At 43.0% G+C, this 16,005-nt stretch overlaps 1 protein-coding gene and 1 long non-coding RNA gene across 3 annotated transcripts in view; one reads left to right on the top strand and one right to left on the bottom strand.

Annotated features, from left to right (window-relative positions):
• Nucleotides 1-7,555, bottom strand: part of LOC306941392 — a 59,154-nt gene extending 51,599 nt beyond the window's left edge. For both annotated transcript variants that reach the window (XR_013792134.1, XR_013792135.1), the window contains exons 1-2: nt 7,346-7,555; nt 5,809-5,930 (exon numbers count right to left, since the gene is read on the bottom strand). This is a non-coding gene — a long non-coding RNA (uncharacterized lncRNA). The remainder of the gene's footprint in view (nt 1-5,808; nt 5,931-7,345) is intronic.
• Nucleotides 7,556-10,690: 3,135 nt separating this feature from the next.
• On the top strand, nt 10,691-12,432 carry dio3b (iodothyronine deiodinase 3b). Its single transcript, XM_079526182.1, has one exon. The coding sequence runs from the start codon at nt 10,790-10,792 to the stop codon at nt 11,633-11,635; it is 846 nt and encodes a 281-aa protein (XP_079382308.1). The 5' UTR covers nt 10,691-10,789; the 3' UTR covers nt 11,636-12,432.
• The last annotated feature ends 3,573 nt before the right edge of the window (nt 12,433-16,005 follow it).

Raw genomic sequence — 16,005 nt, 5'->3', positions numbered from 1 at the left:
TTACAGTATTGGAGTGGCCCAGATAAACAAAATCATTTCAGAGAAGACGGGTTTCGGAGAAAACTCCCCGCTGTGGTGTCATGATGACAGAGAGTATCATGAGCTCCACCAAAATTGTCTCAGGGCTGCAGGCGGTGGGCTGGAAAGTAGCTAAGTACATTTACTCAAGTACTGCACTTACAGGAGGCCTAAGTAAAGTTTTTAGACATTTTACTGGAGTATTTCAAATTTTCAATATTTTTACTTCTACCCTGTATTACTGTATATCTCAGAGGCAAATATTTAACTTTTTTTTTTACCCCACACCCACTACAATTATTTTAAAGCTTTAATTACTAGTTACTTTCATAACAAAACATACAGTAACCATTTCAGCTATTTGAAAATTGCCGAGCTACAAGCTCACAACGGCTCACAACGTGATGCGTTGTGAGCATACTGTAGATCTGCTATCCTCAAAAGATGTTTTTATACATTTTGAAAACTTGTGAAATAGAACATTCTGCACAATGAGTAATTTTACTTTTGATACTTTAAGTATACTTTTATGCCAGTGTTTCTACTTTTGTGGTATAAATTTGTGTACTTCTTCCATCATCACTGGAGAGGAAGGAGCAAAGCACACAAACAAAAGGACCAGCCAAAAAGTGAGATGGACGGGCTTTCGATGCTGGGACAAAATCAAGGTCACATTAGTAGCCTCACTAGAACTCAATTACAGATAATAGGTCTGTGCTTTGTGGTTTATTGTCACGTATCGGACTGCATTCGGCTGGCGCAGTTTGTTCCAGCTTTATCTCTTCAGCTTTTGGAGGCTGAGAAGTCGTGAGAGGCAGCGGGCAGCCACAATCACTTTAGACAAACCGTCACTTACATACAGGCCCGCATCTTTAAAAGCACTCAGACACTTTAAGCACCAGGACATGAAGGGGACAAAACTGTTCCCTTTGTAATAATTCCCTATTTGTTTTATTCTCTCCTTATGGGTGATTGCTTTTTTATTATCTTTTTGCTACTGTAGGTCGCAGATTACTATGAAAACGTGCACAACCGTCCGTCCGTCAGTCAGGTCACGCCTCCATATATGGTTGTCAGCCCCTCACGCCTCGTGATATCACGCCTCGTGACACCTCACACTACCATATATGGTCGACGCTCCATATATGGCAATCTCCATAAATGGTCAACGCTCCATATATGGCCGTCTGGATAGCCATACATGGAGAAGACTGGATCAGCATATGTAGCCGACCAGCAACTCTACATCTGACCTTGAACCTGTAGAACTCCATATGGAGCTCAGCTGACCTGTTCTGACAATCCATATGTTGTTCCTTCCCCCGCCCCTCACTTCATTTGTTTGGATACAAAATCCTGGTAGTTTCTTGTGCTCTACATGTATCCAACGCATTAATATATATATATACAAGCACTTACTGCAGGTTTGACACAGGGCACACAACTCAGACAAGGTGCGACATCACACATCAACCTCCAATCAGAGCCTCACTAAATGAATGCAGGGACGTTAAGTGAAACAAAACAAGTGCTCCCCATAACCAACAGCATCCAGTCAACAAGGAAGTCACTGGCTTGATGTTTTCGTCAGGACTCTGGACTTTCATTGGTGTCGCCCAGGTTGCTCCTAGACCTAAACCCTAATATTTAACTTCACAAAAACAATGCCTAAATCTAACCTTAACCCTAATCTGAGTCACAAACACTATGCCTAGCCCTAACCTTAACCCTAACCTCACAGAATTTAATCTCAAAACCCTGTCCACCTGGGTGAAACACCAGGAAAAGACTCTGCCGCTTTGGTCATGGCGCATTTATTGTGCATTCTCTTGGATTAATTCTGGAGGATCAAATGTATGCATAATTCATAGGATATGCATGGAATACTAAATTAGGGCAAAAATAGAGCAAAGAAAATGGTACTGAAAAGCTCCTTCGGGAATGATTTTTGGGGGATAAAAATGGACATGTACATTCAGATGATTTAGACCTGCTATTGGGAAGTTTATTTTGAAATGTCTTATGTCTTATTATGCCCAAAATAGCGACAACCGGTTTAATGCCGTTAACACAATCAGCGCCGGGATTTCTTTCAAAATAGAAGCTCGGGGTGCCAGGAAGATATGGCCGCTTTTACTCTGTAAAGCCCCCTCCCCTTCCGTTCCGGACAAAAACCAGGAGACATATTTTTGCTTGCTTACCTCGCTATCATTACAATAAAATCGCTGAATAATCCCTCGCGTTCATATTTTGAACGAGAGGCAGGTCAGAAGTCAGAAATGAAGAGCTTACTAGTATATCCATCTGGTCAAAACCACGGAGAGCTCCCTAGATTTGCAGATACGAGGCATTCTTTCTGATCCGTATACAGGGAAGTGAACACCAACGCGCGTGCGCGAAGAGCAAGGAGTATGGTGTCAAAAAACAGAATATTTTTCTCTCGTTTGATATCAATGAAAATGTGCTAGGACGTGTGTACACGTGTGTACACGTCCTAGCAACCCGTCGGTTGGATTAGTTATGACGTTCCCACACGTCGTACAGTCTAAATGGGTTTTTGAGTGTTTGGTTTGATTCGATAGACCAAAAAGTGTGTCTAAAAAGTGGGGTCAGAGGACCGCAGGGGTTCTTAAGGGGTCCCTTGCAAAAATGAGGAACAGTTTAAACACTTAAACCTTGTTCTCATTATATTTTTTTGGCAATTAAAAAAATTAGCCGATCTACAATCTGTTGTGAGCTCGTAGCGTTTCATTGAAGAATTATTATTTATTAACAGAGTGACTATATAATCTTCGAAAATGTTGTCAAACTTCTCTATGGTGGTCTCTCTGGCACAGGGGAGGGGGGACGGACGCGACCCAAAGACATAATTCCGGGGGTTCTTGACATTCAACATACATGGTTTAGAACCACTGGATTAGACACCTGCAGAAAAGCCCCACGGCCTGCCTGTGTCTACTGATGTGCTACCTCTTTGATGCGGCGCTCTTCTCTTCGGACAAAAGGCTGGCTGGTGATCCAAGGTGATGTGTCAGGGAGGCTTCACGCAGACACAGCCAGGCAGACACAGGCCAGCCAGGTGGGATTAGCCCTGAGTGGGACTTCAGGGAGGGTTGCTAGGTAACGGCAAGCCTCCTCAAATGCTTGACGGAACATGAGGGACAGGGGACGGCGTTTTCACCATGAATAGTCAATGCCGCTTCATGCGACGTGCGACATAACGTGCACTGTGTTAAACTATATATACAGGACTGTGCACACACCTGACGACCCTGTAAGTGCCTGGAGTGAGAGTATGTTTGTGTGCACACTTTAGTATGCACATTGTAGTTAACAAAAGCTATACGAACCGGCACGAATGTTTTTTTGTAGTAAAATAAAAGTGAGAAGATTTGTCAGGCAAGCATGAGGAGGCATTAATGTTTATGAGACTGGGAGGGATGCGTCCACATTACTGTGAGTCAAATGCCTTAACAAAGTGCTGTGCTTGTATTGCAATACTAATTCCAGTTCCATTTTTGTCTTGTCCATTTTGTCTTGTTTCATTACTTCCAATTGCACTTGTTTATCTGTATCTCGTCTCTCCTGATTCAATTAAATTGGTATCCTGATATGAAAATCTATTTTCAGACAGATCCCTGTTACTGAACAAACACACTCTATTAAATAGCAATGATTGCTGAAGTGAGCAGACCCACTCTGGAAACTAACTGAAAACAAACTAAATAAAAATGAACTAATAAAAGATATAAAACTATGATTTGTATAGCAGTGAGAACCATATTCGAGTCGCAAGTTTATAGTTTATTCTGATTTGCTTAATTTATCATTTATTTATAAATCTGAATTAAAAAAGCTAACATTTTTAAAAGATTCCGTTTCTAACTAATATTTCCAAACGTGTTGTGAGCTTGTAGATCTGCAGTTTTCGCAACTTTTCAAACAGGACTTAAAGGGGCATTCCACTCATTTTCAACATTTTACTATGTCATTAATATACCATAGAGCTGTTGTGTGGAAATAATAAAAAGGTCCCCCCATTCTGTGTTTCCTAGAACTGTAATTATGGAAAAAATCATTAACATGGTGAAAAACATCTTGATGACATCATCAAGATGTGTTTTACCATGTTAATGATTTTTTTCAGACCTCTAGTTCTAGGAAACACAGAATGGTGGGGACTTTTTTATTATTTCCACACAACAGCTCTAAGGTATATTAATGACATAGTAAAATGTTAAAAATGAGTGGAATGCCCCTTTAAGTCATTAGTTCATAATGGGTTTTCTTTTGTCCCGGGGAGACACCAAATTTCTCTTTTGGTTCTGGTGCTGAAAAAGGTTTGGGAACCTCTGATGTAGAAGTTCCCAGGCTAGTAGTAGCATAGTGTACCAATGGGTTTTTTGGCTGGAGCTTATGGCCTTGCTTCGGCTCTTGAAGGGGGCTGTTTTTGCTATTCTGGGATGTCCCGGGGTGACCTGAGGCGAGCTGCGAGCACCCATGCCAAAGCTCCGAGCAGCGGCTAATGAAAGTAAGGTTCCAGCAGTTTATTTCAGCAACAAAATTCCCTGGCAAAAGAATCTAGGAGTTAGGCCACCAGCGTTTCATTAATTGCCAGTGTGAATGTGGAGAATTTGAAGCTATATAGCAGTCGTTGTGGGATTTGAGGTTTGAAGACGAGAGGGTTTTAAAAATGAGCCACAGCCAGGAGGTCGTTGTGGGTTTTCTAGGAAAGGTGGCTGGCTTGGAACCTCGTCAAAGGATCAATCTCAATTCACGAAATGTGCTGAATGTAGTGGAGAAAATACTCAAGTTAAGTAATAGCACCTCAATATTTTACGTAATTGTTATTGTATGTAATTACTTACTTTCCACACAAAATGATATATGAATTTTTATAGTATTTTAGTGGTTTACTTTAGGCACTGCAGGTTCCCAAACTTTTTACCTCGAGATCCAAAAGATACATTTTGATGTCTCCCCATGCAGAAAATAGTGAAAATAAAGTGTGTTTATTACATTATTTTGGAGAAGAAAATAAATCTATCTATATATCGATCTATATATATATGACCCACATATGGTACCGATCCACGTGTTTGGGAAAAAGTGGTTTGGACAATTTTATAGACTTCTCAGAGGAATGACCTATTGAACCACTCCCTGAGGCTCAACCCAAACTGGCCTTAAGAGTGGCCAAATGCTTCGAGGAAACTAAGATTAAGATTGATCACAGAGGGAACTGAACTGGATGTTTGTCACTGAAAATATTTACTCAAGTCCAGCCTCTCAATATTTTCCTCAGAGATGTAGTAAATGGTAAATGGTGCATAGCACCTTTATCCAAGGCGCTTTACATAGATTGTGCATTACATTCACCCATTCACACACATTCATACACCGATTGCGGCGGAAGCCATGCAAGGTACCAACCAGCACATCGGGAGCAATTTGGGGTTCAGTGTCTTGCCCAAGGACACTTCGACATGTAGCCAGGAGGAGCCGGGATTCGAACCGCCGACCCATGGATCATTGGACAACCTGCTCTACCTCTTGAGCCACAGTCGCCCAGTCGCAGTGTAAAAGTATTGAAAATGTATTAAAATACTCCACGAAAGTAAAAAGGAAAATACCTCAAAATTGTACGTCACCACTCCACCACTGTTTGTCTCTGAATATATAGTTACTCAAGACAAGCTTCTTGCCCTGAACCATGTTGGGGCTCAACTCAGGCTGACGGGATAATGATACCAAGAAAACAAGACAAAAGCCCGAGAAGACGACACTCACCACCGCAGAGGTTCTCTGGTGAAGAAGCAGCACATGGAGACATTTCTGCCTTATGCCCGATCATAAACGTGGTGACAGACAGCTGTATCCAACTTCACATCACAGCATCCACTGCATGGGACCTGCATGGTGAAACAATCACAAAACCATCAAGCAGAGCCCGGGTCTGTGTCTGTGGCAAGACTTGGCCTCGCCCATGGCAAATTCGAGATTTGTTTTTTACATATTACATTATTTATAACGTTGTCATTTTGATGGAGACCCAATTACTGAATGTCAGTTTGCAGGCTTTCTTCATAATATCAATGATATGACACTGATTTACTATGACACAATGGCACATAATGAGTTCACTAGGACAGTGGTTCTCAAACATTTTATTTTCAAGGACCCCCAGAACTCTGAGAGTATACAAATGGACCCTGTAGTGTCCAACTCCATTTGGTTCCATTTGTGCGCACTTAAGAGTTACAGACCTGTAAAGATCATTAAAGGCCACAACCAGCAAGGCCATGACCCCTGCCATCAAGTCTAATTTATAGGCTTCTGCAGCATTTCCCAAACATAGGGTCAGGGCCCGTTTTGGGTCACAGACCCAGTTTTATGGGCCACGTGATATCCCGTAAGGGCGTAACGTAACCATTGTTTTAGTTTAGTTTCATTTTTTACTCTTTTTTTCCCCCTTTTTTAATTTTCAAAAAATAAAACAGAAATGTATCAGGAACTCAGGAACAACAAAAAAATGGATTATAAAATTGTTAAAATAGCAGATCTACAAGCTCATGTACAATGCGATGTGTTGAGCTTGTACATTTTCTAATTTCACTATTTTTGAATAGAGCTTGTTTGGCTCGCCAGGAGTCACTTGCCAAAAAGAACTGATCTACAAGCTTAGCTCACAGCCGTGAACTTGTAGAGCAGTGATTTTCAACCAGTGATTTTCAACTATTTTCATTTCAAGGGCCCCCAATTTGACCGGAATTAGGCTACGGTCCCCTATTTTATGGCATTTCTATCTCTGGGACCCCAATGTAAAAAATGTTTTTGTTAATTTAACTCAAATGTAATGGGTCCATTTGTACCCCCGAGTTTACAGACCCATAAGGGTCCATTTGGTTCCTAACTATCATTTAGCTGGGACCCCCTAGAACTCCCTCAAGGACCCCTCCACTTTGGGAACCACTGATGTAGTGGAGTAGAACTAAAGGTATAATATAAAAGTAGGCTATTGAAAATGGATAAAACTACCTCAAAATGTTACTTAACTTAAGTAACCTGCAGTATACCTATTTGAGTAGGCCTACTTCATTTCCATCACTGCATTTGAGTTGACTACTTTTTCCACCACTGCTTGTAGGTCAGCTATTTTTTGGCTACTGACGGAAAAGCAGTCAGAGCCAACTCTCAGGTCCAGTTGTTGTTAACTCAAGTGCCATGGTGGCTATAAAAATAATAATCTTTATTGTCCCCGAAGGATATTCATCGTCACAGTCTGTTCAAAACACCCACAACAAAACACATAGCACATGTAGCCTACCTGTAGCTATAGCCTAACACACTGCGAGGGGCAACTGCATGGGTTAAGTCGAGTTTTAGACGCGTCCTATTGCAATATCCAGAGTTATTGGATATATCTATCCATGTATTGTAATTGTAGCCTACATAATTGTTCTTTCCATCTGTCAAAATCAAGAAACTCAATCAAATGAAAGGCATTGAACGACAAGTCGACAACGACCTACATAGCATCAAACACCAGAGGGAGTGCAACGAACCATGTACAACCCAGATTCGGCACAAACAAGGGACTAAATTCTTTTCGCTCCTATGCCACCAAAATGTGGAACGCCCTACCAACTGTCATTAAGACATGCGAATCCCTTGACTCCTTCAAAACTGCTCTCAAAGGGCACCTACGGATGGCTGCAATTCGAAACTGGCCCCCGTAAAATCTGAATCCCCCCCCCGCCCCCCCCTTTTTTCCCCTCACTGTATATATTTCTTTTCCCTTTTTACCTCCTTTTTGATGAATTCCTGTTCTGTCTATAGAAGTGTCTATTTGTACGTCTCTAAATGTTTTGATGATTTGAACATGGTGGACCCTGTTGGAAACAAGTGTAATGCTTAATTGGGTCGTCCACAGTTAACAGCCTTTGTATTGAGTTTGTGCTTGAAATGTACTGTAATTCTGCAAACTGTTAATAAATTCTTCAATCAATCAATCAATCAATCAAAACACGGTCAAAAACGGTTTGGCTTTCCGGCCTTTCCCCCTTGCACACCTGATTCCCATCACAGACTGCCAGATATATTAATGAAGTGGTGGCCAATGGCAGTAATGCACCTTGAGGTATAGGCCTATAGGGCCCCCCACTGATTAGAATAACATATGACATCAAAGTCATTATTACCAAGGCCAAACAATTAATTTAAATAAAACCAAACAAAATAATCAGAAAGGCATTTTAGCTGCAACAATATAAGGGTCGATTTGGTTACCAACTCTCCATTATTTAGCTGGGGTCCCCGGACCACTGGTTGAGAACCACTGCAATTAATGTATAGGCACGTTCAATGAATGACGCACGGTCGCACGTGGCCTGCCCATGGATAATGAATGTATTAGTCTCTAAATAAATATAAACTGATAAGAAACCTCATGGTCTTATTTTAGGCTGTAGCCTGCCTTTTAGCATATAGACTATATGGGATAGAAACAAATTGCCATAACCGACAAAATAAAGGTGAATTCATTAAAAATCCAGATTTGAACTTGCCTTGTTCCATTGAGCAGTTTATTTGGTGACAATGGCAGCGCACCATGATGCCTCTGAGGCGAGCCAATTGGATTATCCTCGCCCTGAGCGCTGGCTGTTAACACTTGCAACCCGAATGTGAAACACGGCTATAATGATAATAATAAATCAATCAACTATTTTAATGAGGTTGTCATTAGCCCATGCATAAATTAAATACCACCACAGTTTGGAAGAATAGCCTATACACTGCACCACTGCATGCAGTGCATGGTTGGTAGGCAGACGGGAATGAAACCAGACGCGTTTACACGTTAGAAAAGATGACGCACGCACGCGCACACACACACACACACACACACACAGTCTCTCACACACACGCACACGCACACACACACACACGCACGCAGAAGTCCGAGCAGCGATGCGACCTGTCCTGAGCTGACCGGAGGTTTTGGGACGCAGCCTGGACATTAGTGTCATCTGTGCGTAATCGTCGAGCGCCGTCTAGTGAACGCACGTGGTCATTCACTTCCCATAAAGTCCAATTAACTGAGTCAGCGCAGCAGCCGCAGCTATACGATGGGATATCAATATAGGCTAGTTTATTACTAATTACACTGTTCAAATCTGCAGTGGTGGGAAAAGTAAGCTACTCAAATGTTCTGCTCTTAAGCAGTGTTGTAGTGGTACTGGGGGGACGCCCCATATGACACGTGCACGCGCACATGCACGCGCATTTGTGTGCACGTGCTCAACACGCACAGACACACTATTAAAACATGTGTATAGCCTATAGAAACAGGGTTTACAATGCTTAACCATATCCATAAAAGTAAACGAAAAGTCAAAAAACACATTTTTGCCCAAAGAATATTTTAGACATGAGAGAAGTGGGGGGATGGATCATGGCGCTCCCCCCACACTACACCACTGGCACTGTAGCCTATAAGTAAAATAAATATCAACACTGCAATCAATTAGCCTACTCAAGTAGACTGGAATACATTTGTAGCATACTTGTAGGCCTATATTTGAGAAAAGGTATAGGCTACAATAGTAGCCGATATTGGCATCAAAATGTGCTTGAGTTTTACTATGTATACAAATCTTTTGAAAACAGCAGACATGCTCATTGCATATCACATCACAAGACGTTGTGAGCTGAAGTAAGAGTGGGTAATATAGGCTATGTTTGGCATTAATAAGTAACTTCTAACTAACGTTTTCAAATAACTATAGAGTAAAAGTACAATATTTGGATCTGAGATGTAGTGGAGTAGCTATACGTAAAAATTCCACTGCTGCAACCACTTGTATTCTGAGACTTTATAGGCCTACAAATGGACCCTGTATAGTATTTTTTTTGATGCACTCTACAAGTGGATAACTTTAACTACTAGTGGGTTGATTAACACTCAAACACATAGTGATTTACGTGTAGCTGTATAGGCCTATTTCCAACATAACTCTGCCAACTTGCCCAATAAACCTATTCAATTAAGTGTGATCCATAGGCTATAGTCTACTTCATGAGCAGTTCGTGGACCATTAATAAAACGGAGGTTTGTTAAAAATTAACACGACATTGAGTAAGTTTATGAATTAACTATGGTTAAACAGTTTGCCTTGCAATTAAGTAGCCTATAGTCTTGAAACATCTCTCTCTCTCTCTCTCTCTCTCTCTCTCTCTCACTATCTCTCTCTCTCTCTCTCTCTCTCTCTCACACTCACACACGCACGCGCGCGCGCACACACACACACACACACACACACACACACACACACACACACACACACACACACACACACACACAGACACATTCTGACACACACTTATAGAGTTGACGGGAGGTAAATCCCCACCATGTGAGTGGGCGGTGCGGGCTCCGGAACAGGCGTGTCCCTCCCCTCTCCTACTCTCATTCAAACGCAGCTTGTGGTGCGTGTATAAAAAGAGCACCTATAGGCTCTCGGCGTCACTCACAACACTATTTTCTCCATGCAATGGGGTAAAGAAAAGGAAGGCGACGAGTGCACTTGTCTCCTATAATAAGCAGCGCTATCTCCCAGCCGGTAGGCAGGCAGGCTTTAGGGGCATCATCCCATTCATACCATCATCATCATCATCATCATCATCCATCCGTGAAGAAGAAGAAGGAGAAGAAGAAGAAGAAGAATAAGGAGAAGAAGAAGAAGAAGGAGAGAAGTGAAGAAGTGAAGTGATGCACGACTCCGGCGGTGTCCAGACGGCCAGGGTGGCTCTGAAGCAGGCAGCCCTGTGCCTGATGCTGCTGCCCCGGTTCCTCCTGGCGGCCACCATGCTGTGGCTGCTGGACTTCCTCTGCATCAGGCGGAAGGTGCTGCTGAGGATGAGCGAGGGGGACAGTAGTGTCGGCGGCGGCTCGGGCTCTCCGGAGCCGGACGACCCTCCCGTGTGCATCTCGGACTCCAACAGGATGTTCACGCTGGCGTCGCTGCGCGCCGTGTGGTACGGCCAGAAGCTGGACTTCTTCAAGGCGGCGCGGCTGGGCGGCGCGGCGCCCAACACCGAGGTGGTGCTGGTGCAGGAGGAGCCCGGGCGGCGGGTGCGCATCCTGGACTGCATCCGCGGCCGGCGGCCGCTCATCCTCAATTTCGGCAGCTCCAGCTGACCGCCGTTCATGACGCGCCTGGCGGCGTTCCGGCGCGTCGCGTCGCAGTACGCGGACATCGCCGACTCGCTGCTCGTGTACATCGAGGAGGCGCACCCGTCCGACGGCTGGGTGAGCTCGGACGCGCCGTACCAGATCCCGCGGCACCGCTGCCTGGAGGACCGGCTGAGCGCGGCGCGGCTCATGCTGTCCGAGCAGGTGCCCGGGAGCATCAGCGTGGTGGTGGACGCCATGGACAACGCGTCCAACGCCGCGTACGGAGCCTACTTCGAGAGACTTTACATTTTGCGGGACGAGACGGTGGTCTACCAGGGCGGCCGCGGACCCGAGGGGTACCGGATTTCCGAGCTCAGGGACTGGCTGGAGCAGTACAGGAACGATCTGACGAGTGCCCAGACGGCCGTTGTGCACGTCTAGGTCTTTGTATTTTTATTTTATATGTTCTGCCTGCAGCATGGCCAGTTTCATGCTTCAGTGAGAAAAAGAAAAAAAAACTTTCCAGATGCTGCTATACGAACTGTCAACACGATACATTTTATTTTATTTTATATTCATATGTCAAATCAAATGTATAGCCCATACCAGTCATTTAAAGGCTGTTTGGCTGTCATGTGCTCGTGCCATATAGGCCTACTCTGTGACTGTGATGGACAAGTCTTAGAATCATTTCAAACTGTGCAGAATTCTATAGCAGTAATACTAGCCTATTTAATTTGTGATCACTTTATTTTTATACTGTGTGTGCATGCGTGCGTGCGTGTGTGTGAGTGTGCGCGTGCGTGTGTGCGTGTAGGTTTAACATCTTTAACTCCAGTGAGTGTGAAGTTCGGTTTTTAAAAGGTGCTGCCAGAAAACCGATACTGATGTAATTACACTGGAGCAGGATGGTGTTAAACTGCGGGATTCTCCTTCACGATCAACCGCCAAAACGCCCTCTGTAGCCTACTAGCCTACTTATAAAGATGTACATTTCATTGAACAAATGTTTGTTTTTTGTTTGTTTGTTTTTTAATAAATGTCAAACATTGTATTTAATCTCGACTCCTCCTGAGACTTTATATAGACTGTATACATGCAGCATGCTCCTGAACTTTCGCTCTTTCTGCTGAGAATGAGCTTGTTAATTAGTATTCATGTGGAAGGAAATTAGATATTTTGTACTCTGAGCTGCTTCTCTGTCTGAACAGTAAACAAGGATAGACTGAATTACTTTAGTTCATGTATATTGTCTGTGCTTTCATTCCCACAGGAGTGATGCCTCCTGATAAGAAGTCATTAATGACCAGTCACAAAATATCACCAATTATAGGCTATAATATTTATTGTGATCATGATTTCAAGAGGATCAGTCCAAATATCATATTGTTTTCATCTTTTTCGGACTAAATTGTTTTCACTTTGTGTTTACAGCGTTTGTCTTTGCCATAAGGGCTCTTTTCAGACCACTGGGTCTGTGGAACTGATACAAAAATAGACTACCTTGAAGGGGGTCTGTGCATACACAATTTGGAAAGAACTTGGGCCCTTTCTCTACTTCCTTCACAGGTGTTACAGATGAAGGCTCTGTTCCATTCTGGTCAAACAGAGTCAGGGTGCTGCTATTGTGCATGTTGGAGCCAACATGCACAGTAGCAGAACCCTGACTCTGTAGCAGCACCCTGACACAGTAGCAGCACCCTGACTCTGTGAGACTGAGTGTTTCCAGTGAGCCTCACTGGAAACACTCTGCTACACCAGTGGGTCTCAAAGTGTCCTGGAGTGGGTTCCAAATGGCCCCGTACAGGTCTGTAACTCTGAGAGTGTACAAATAGAACCAAATAGGCGATTACGGGTCCATTTGGTTCCATTTGTAGCCTATACACTCTCAGAGTTATGGGGGTCCTTAAATTGAAAACCCCTGTACACTAACTGGAACAGAGCCTTCATTAGTATCATCGGTAACGGTAACACCAGTGAAGGAAGTAGGGAAGACTTGGCCCGGAAGTAGGAAGAGTTATTCTGTGTGCATAGAGCCCATTGCCATGGCCCCACCATGAACAACTAGGCCTCTTCACTTTCATTTAATGAGTCCCATAACTCTGAGACTATATCGTTGCCTGCTATACTTGACCCTCCTACAGCATCACACAAAAGTAGCAGATCCACAAACTCGAAATGACGCATTTTGCTTGTTAATGTAGATCTGCTATTTTTGCTATTTTTACATTTGAATCGTGAAAAGTAACCACTTTGGCCCTATGAGGTTGACACCCAACAGAGACCATATATACATGTATACATTTGTACACTCCGAGAGTTACAGACAAGTAACGGTCAATTTGGAACCCTGTCAATGAACGCTAAGGGTCTCTGGAGTCGACCCAATTTGAGAACCACTGATTTAAACGTGTCATTCCTGTAAACATCGACCTCGGAACAGACAAGAGAGGACAGCATATTGAAACTCTCAGATGTCTTAAATCACTGGTTCATAAACATTTCCATTTCATTTCATTCATCGCCGACCCTCATCTGAAAATACTTTGCGGTCCCATGCATAAGACGATTTTGTCTTGTCTTTTTTTTTCAAAATGATTCCATTTGTTTTTCCCCGAATTCTTCCAAGATCTTTCTAAATAGACTGGAATATTTTATTGGGTTAAAGATCCCTATGTCGGTCCCTGGACCCCACTTTGAGAAACACTGGCTAAACACTGGTTAAATCCACTACTGGTGACAAACGTCTCTGACGTCTTTTATAAAAATCGTTGTGAATGAATACACCAGGGTTCCCCAGGGTTCACTTAACTCCGAGTCTGAGTGTAAAAATTGACCCAAATGAGGTTTGCATACAGCTCAACACATTTCTTTGCTCATGGATTTATCAATCTTTGAGACTGGTAAACAGAAAATCAATGGAGCAGGTCGATGTGTTTGCTGAAACATGATCTTTGTAAGCCTTCCAAACGCACACTTTGATATATAGCCTGACGTGGAAACATATAGGGTCAATGTTGTGTCTAGACATGCTAGGGAGCATCCATTATGTATGTCAAAGATTTAATACTTAATGGACTGATCATTCAACAAACATGACCCAGCCTGAGCAAGGTAGATGTAGATGTACTGTAAGTGTATATGGCACCCCGTTTGACATTTATATAAATTTATGTTCCTGTGGGGGAGAGAGAGAGTGGGGAGGTATAGCTAAAGGTCCTTTGTACATTTGTAGATAGCGTTTCTTATCTGAAATGCATCTGTTTTATATCTCACTCTCATTTCTAATTTAATTTTAGGAACTGCACCTTATCTCACAAGCACGCAGACGCACACACACGCCGCACACTCGCGCACGCGCATGCACACACACGCGCACACACACACACACACACACACACACACACACACACGCACACCCAGTATTACTATACTTGTGAGGTTAGAAACATTCTACATTGTATTATGTTTTGTAATAAATGGCACGTTTACCTTTATATTGACATGTATAACCCTAAACCCATAAACCTCACACCTAAATACCTAATCTTAACCCATAACCGTAACTATATCCATAAACGTAACCCCTAAATTCCTAATCCGATTCCTGACTGAATATTTTCCTAGCTTTATTATCACCTCTAAAAATGTGTATTAACCATGAATACACCATGCCGGTATCTATTTTGGATCTCACTGGAGAACAATACACCCCCAGAGGTATTTTCTACCTACCTCTTTTTTCTCTCCATGTTTTGACCTCTATAATATCTGCACGCACGCACGCACGCACGCACGCACGCACGCACGCACTCACACACAGACAGACAGCCAGATACATTTAGGTTTGTGGCAAATGTGATTATACAGTACATGTCTAGCACATGTCTCATGTCTGTCCTGCTTCAGAACATGTAATGTCCTTTCTCATTACATCAGCGCGTGCATGTGTGTTTGCTTGCATGTTATTTGTATGTACATCCGTGTGTGTTTATTTGTATGTGCATTTGCATAATGTCTTTGCATGTGTGAGTGCATGTGTGTGCACATACTGTATATACAGCACATGCTGATCATCATATGGTCACTATCGGGCATCATATGGTCACTGTCAGGCAGAAACCTCTTATCCACATATTCTAACTTTTAGTTTTTTTGTAAATGAATGATCACTTGATCATACTACAGCGTCACACAAAAGCATCTGAAGTACAAGTAGCAGATCTGCAAGCTCAAAAAGTGACGCGTTTTGAGCTTGCCGATCTGCTACTTTTGATGCTTTTGAATTTGTATCCTCATATGAGGTTTCCATCCGACAGAGACGATGTATGCCTGTACGTGCGCGCACACGCGCACACACACACACACACACACACACACACACACACACACACACACACACACACACACACACACACACACACACACACACACACACACACACACACACACACACACACACACACACACACACACAAGCATTAACCCTGGCCTACATACTTGGATGTACGAGCGGAAATAGCCAATCTGAGCACACAACGTGCACAACCTTGTATGTAGATCTGCTATTTTTGCAAAATGTTCATACATTTTCAACCAGACTATTTCAGCCCAGTGGTTCTCCAGTCAGAAGGACTGTGTGTCAAGGAAAATAATTACAATGAAATTAGTTTTTACATCATTTCTTATGTAATTAATGTTATGCTATCATACATTTCTTAGTGTTTTACTAATGATTTGCGGGGCTCGCTTCCAATATCCACACAGGCCACCCAGGTGCCCCGAACCCCAGGTTGAGAAGCACAGTTTTA

The sequence above is a fragment of the Electrona antarctica genome (genome assembly GCF_951216825.1).
Source record: "Electrona antarctica genome assembly, chromosome: 17".
In the NCBI taxonomy this organism is placed as follows: Eukaryota; Metazoa; Chordata; class Actinopteri; order Myctophiformes; family Myctophidae; genus Electrona; species Electrona antarctica.
Note: the sequence above shows the minus strand (reverse complement) of the source record. Positions and strands in the feature narration are given on the sequence as shown.